This window comes from Silurus meridionalis, chromosome 24, assembly GCF_014805685.1.
Source record: "Silurus meridionalis isolate SWU-2019-XX chromosome 24, ASM1480568v1, whole genome shotgun sequence".
Lineage (NCBI taxonomy): Eukaryota > Metazoa > Chordata > Actinopteri > Siluriformes > Siluridae > Silurus > Silurus meridionalis.
This window is the reverse complement of record NC_060907.1, coordinates 560,197-565,196: the sequence shown is the minus strand read 5'-3', so window position 1 is coordinate 565,196 and position 5,000 is coordinate 560,197. Positions and strand designations below refer to the sequence as shown.

At 42.2% G+C, this 5,000-nt stretch overlaps 1 protein-coding gene across 1 annotated transcript in view; it reads right to left on the bottom strand.

Moving 5' to 3' along the window:
* The window catches only part of LOC124378540, a 37,366-nt gene that overhangs the window by 1,592 nt on the left and 30,774 nt on the right, over positions 1-5,000 (bottom strand). Inside the window, exon 33 of the mRNA XM_046838255.1 lies at positions 4,790-4,936. Coding sequence (XP_046694211.1) covers positions 4,790-4,936 — 147 coding nt within the window. The remainder of the gene's footprint in view (positions 1-4,789; positions 4,937-5,000) is intronic.

Genomic DNA, 5,000 nt, shown 5'->3' with positions numbered 1-5,000 from the left:
TTGGCTATCACCTTTTGCAATACAAAATGTATATCCGGCATAGCAGGTACATTAAAAGATATAAAAACTATGGAGTGAACAGATACTGGTAGTATGCCAAGAATCTGATGCATGCAACCATCCAACAATAAACAGCAGTAAAGGAGTAACCTGACCCAGAGAACTCCGGGTTATGGATAAAGTTTAAATAGCATCCATAATAACAAATATAAATCTTCTTCTTCTTTAGGTTCTCCCACAGTGGATCATCCGTCTCCATACCCCCCTGTCCTCTACATCTGCCTCTTTCACACCAACTACCTGCATGTCTTCCCTCACCACATCCATAAACCTCCTCCTTGGTCTTCCTCTTTTCCTCCTTCCTGGTGTCTCCATCCTCAGCATTCTCCTACTGATCTACCCCATGTCCCTCATCTGCACATGTCCAAACCATCTCAATCGGCCCTCTCTTACTTTGTCCCCAAAACGTCCTACATGCGCTGTCCCTCTAATAAACTCATTTTTAATCTTGTCCATTCTTGTCACTCCCAATGAAAATCTAACCAACTTCATCTCTGCTACCTCCAGCTCCACCTCCTGTCTTTTACTCAATGCCAATGTCTCTAAACCATACAATATCTCAGGTCTCACCACAGTCCTATAAACCTTCCCTTTTACTCTCACCACAAATCACAATATCAACAAACATCATAGTCCATTGAGACTGCTGTCTGACCTTGTCCTTAAACCTGTCAATCACCACTGCAAACAAAAAACGGGCTCAGAGCCGATGCAGTCCAACTTCCACCTTGAACCAGTCTGTCGTTCCTACTGCACACTTCACTGCTGTCACACTGTCCTCATACATGTCCTGCACCACCCTCACATGCTTCTCTGACACACCAGACTTCCTCATACAATACCACAACTCCTCTCTCCACCCTGTCATACGCTTTCTCTAAATCCACAAACACACACATTGCAACTCCTTCTGACCTTCTCTATACTTCTCCATCAACATTCTCAAAGCAAATAACAAATATAAATAACAAATGTAAAAAGGCACCTATCGAGCACACCATTTGGCTTAATCAAAAGATTGCCCAGTTCTTGATAAAAAAAAAACTTCAAAGAGTAATATGTACTGAAAGGGTGAGCAACAAAGACATGCATAAAATGGTCTGAAAAATCACCATTCTTTATCCAAAGGAAATCACACTCATCCGTAGCAAAACCCGCCAAGAACACTGTTGACTGTCAGACACACCTGACTTGAATGAAAAATTAAAACAACAACAAATCAACAAAACCCCAAAAGAAGATTTAAAGCACACAATGCCTACTAATAGAAAATCAGCTAGTTGTGAAGTGGAAAGGATCCTTAGTTGCGAACATAATGCAACATTCCAATCCTCCCAAACACAGCCCAAAATTACTGAAGATCAAAATTACTGAAGAACAAAAATAACTTAAGAGTCCTAAAAAACTGAACAACCAAAAGACATTAAAATATCAGGAAATACAACATTTTGCAGGTGCAGCTTATCCGCTAAATATAAATAAGGGACTCTCAGTGGTTTTACCAACCTAAAAATTAACTCGAACATTATTCAGTGTAACTGCTATAGACTCAACACTAAATTTGCACAACTACATCACTTTAAAGCTGCCTTTAACCCTACTGCTTTTTGCTTTTAAGAAACCCACCTGGCTCCAGAAAGCACCTGACAGGACTCGGCTTGATTGCTACTTTCCATCACCCAGGGAAACCGACAGGTTGGTGTATATGCAATGGAATTCGGCAAGACCCTCTCTGACTGAAGGTGGAACCTGACCACTTTCTAAGATGCGTTTCTGCAGGGACATTTGACAGAGGTGAAGGATGAGTTTCATTCTCATTCTAGATGATCTGATTACCCTGGCCACTAGGATAGACCGGAGGACTTGGGAGTTACACGCAGAAAAGCCACACTAAGAGCGATTCTGTTCTCTGCCCCCTTTCATTGGAGAAGTCCTCCTTGAACAGCTCCCGGTTCCAGATCGCCCATCTCTGCCTCAGCCCATGCAAATAGGGTGCAAACATTTATCACCAATAGAGAAGGAGAGGTGCCTATATTGTAGGGAAGCCCACATCGAGCCAACCACTACCCCTCTTATCCAATCCACTTCTTAACCAAAGTTTTAGAATGGGGAGTGTTCTGGATGTTTACATATACCATCTCTCAGGGTCTGAGTGGAAAGGCATGACATTCAGGAGTTCCTCGATGCCGGCATTATCCCCCCTTCCTCCTCCCCTGCTAGGACTGGGTTCTTCTTTGTGAAGAAGAAATACAAGACACTTTCTCTGTGTATTGATTATTGAAAGCTCAATGCCCTTATGGTTAAAAAATGTTACCCCCTACCGCTTATTTCTTATGTGAAAGGAGGAAAGCAGGGTTGTCTAGTGCTCCAGTGGTGCCACAACTCTGCCTTTTCTGTCATCCTGGCTCTCCTCATGCACTAGCCATGCATTTCTGGGGGCCCATCACTCAGAAGGACCTTTGCGGCTTTGTCGCCACCTGTCCCATCTATACTTAACACAAAGGCCCCAAATGCCACCCAGCAGGGTTACTTTGCCCCCTCTCAGTTTCCAGATGGCCCAGGTCCCATATTGCCATGAATTTTGTCACCTTTGTTCCTCTTAGTCAGAAACACCACAAACCTTATTGTTGTCAACCGCTTCTATAAGATGGAGCACTTCATGAAATTTACCAAACTACAATCCATAAAGCCTACAGAAGTAGAATTCCAATAAAGAATAGCAGTATGGCTCTTTAAAAAGCCAACTGGAACTTCTTTCATTCAAAAATGCCATAAGAAGTAGCCAAAACCCAATCCAGAGTTTCAATTATACTCTAATTTAAAAGGAGGACAATCAATCCTCAAAACATACACAAAGCCACATAACAAAACTAACCCATAGTTTGACAAAAACTGCAAACAAGCTATAAAAGGTAAGAAACAGAAAGGACTCTTAACCAACATCCCGCAAAGAAAAACCAATGCAGGAAAAAGATTACAAAGCAAAGAGACAGAGCTGAAAAAGGTATGTGCCAAGTCTAACCTCCTTAGGGTGCTTTGGGGACATTGCCCATTTTTCTTGCTACATAATGATGCCTTTTACACTTACTTGCCAGCTCCAGAACCACATAATGATTACTCATGAAGTAAGGTGCTTGCTAGGTGTACTGCCTGTTTTTTTCCGCCCTGACCTCCCACCCCACCGCCGGCCAAGTCCCCATCACAGCCTCTTTGTGAATCTCATTTGCCCCCTCCTGAACACTTCTTTGGAGAACCCAAGAACCTTCCTGATGCAGTGCAACATGCTATTTCAACTCCAGCCATCTTCCTTCCTGTCCAAGCACTCTAAAATGGCCTATGTAATTTTCCTGTTATCAGGCAAGGCCCTGCTGTGGGCCACTGAGGAGTGGTTACAGCAGTTGTCCATCTGTTCCATTGACAATGCCTTCTTCGGAAAGCTTTGGATGAACCTCAAAACCATTGCACCCCAACAGGATGCACCTCGATTGTTGTTCTCTATGACCCAGGGGAATCGGTCGGTTGCTGAGTTTCTAGTGGAATTCAGTGCAGCTCACTTTGTTCCCCTTCACCAAGTCACCATCTGCCAAGGAGATGGCCCAGCTCTCACTCCAGCAGGTTTTTCACCTTCACAGCCTCCCATGTGACATTGTCTCGGACTGAGCTACCCAATTAATGGTCAACTTTTGGAGGACATTCTGTTGACTCCTGGGGATCTAGCCTTGGTCAAGAGCTGTCGATGTGTCTGGAGAAAGGCCTATCCTATTCTTCTCAAATCCTCCCACAGCTATGCCCATTGCACCAAACACAATGTGCCCAGAGTGCTCACATTGGTCAGAGAAAGACCTGCCACTCAAGGTATCTCCTGTTCTCCAACAGCTGCACTGGCTTTCAGTTAAACAGTGCATTGCTTACAATGCATTTTAATTGTATGTCAGGTGTCCTTGAGTGTAATGTAAGACACCTATAAATAAAATGTATTATAAGCCATTTCTACTTTGGAATATAAAGAAACCCACCCATCTGATTATATACAGTTCTTGGTTATAAGATGGTGCTTTCTACTCTATTATACCAATAGATCCAGAATAGACAACTTCACATTTGCAGCAGGAAATCCTATAATTGTAAATCCCATAATTGCCAGCATCCTATTAAAGTGGACTCACTACAGATACAAAACTATAACACACTAATTTGTCGGGTACCAAATCACATTGGACCGTATGGCAACGAACAGGCAGACATTGCTGCTAAAAAAGCCCTCAAACTGGGAGTCACAGACTGGAATTTCCCACCATCAGACCTTAAATCCATAATAAACAAGTAGATCTTAAAAATGTGCCAAACAGAAAAGGACCAGTGTACAGATAACAAGCAAAACAAACTTGACCATCAAAACATATTAATAAATGTTTGATTGCCATGTTTGTTTTGCAGTGCTCTAGAAAACACAGACACCTTTTTCTTCTCAGAAAGCACTTATGCAGAACATTTCCTAAAAGTATAAAAATACTGGAGAATTTATGGAGTATTGAAATGAAGGACTCCATATAACCACTAAAGTTTGGCAAAGTTGAAGTCCCATTATACCTAACTTGAACCTGAATGAAAATATCCAGTGATGCTAGCATGGTACTAAAAGAACAATAAACAAACACTCTTTCTGTCTGTCTATTTGACTGTTTTTCCTTCGGTTTATCAAACTATATGTGTTGTTTGTTTGTGGTACCTTGTTGGGAAACAGATCAAGGGCAGGGCCAAGGACCAGGCTGACTCCTGTTAGAAAGATTTTCCATGTTTTATTTGATATGGTATCATTACCATAGAGATAACATGACAACACCGTCGCCAGAGTTTCTGCAGATAAATCAGTCACCTACACACACACAGACACAAACACAAACACAAACAAACACTTACAGAATAAACATCTACCTGAA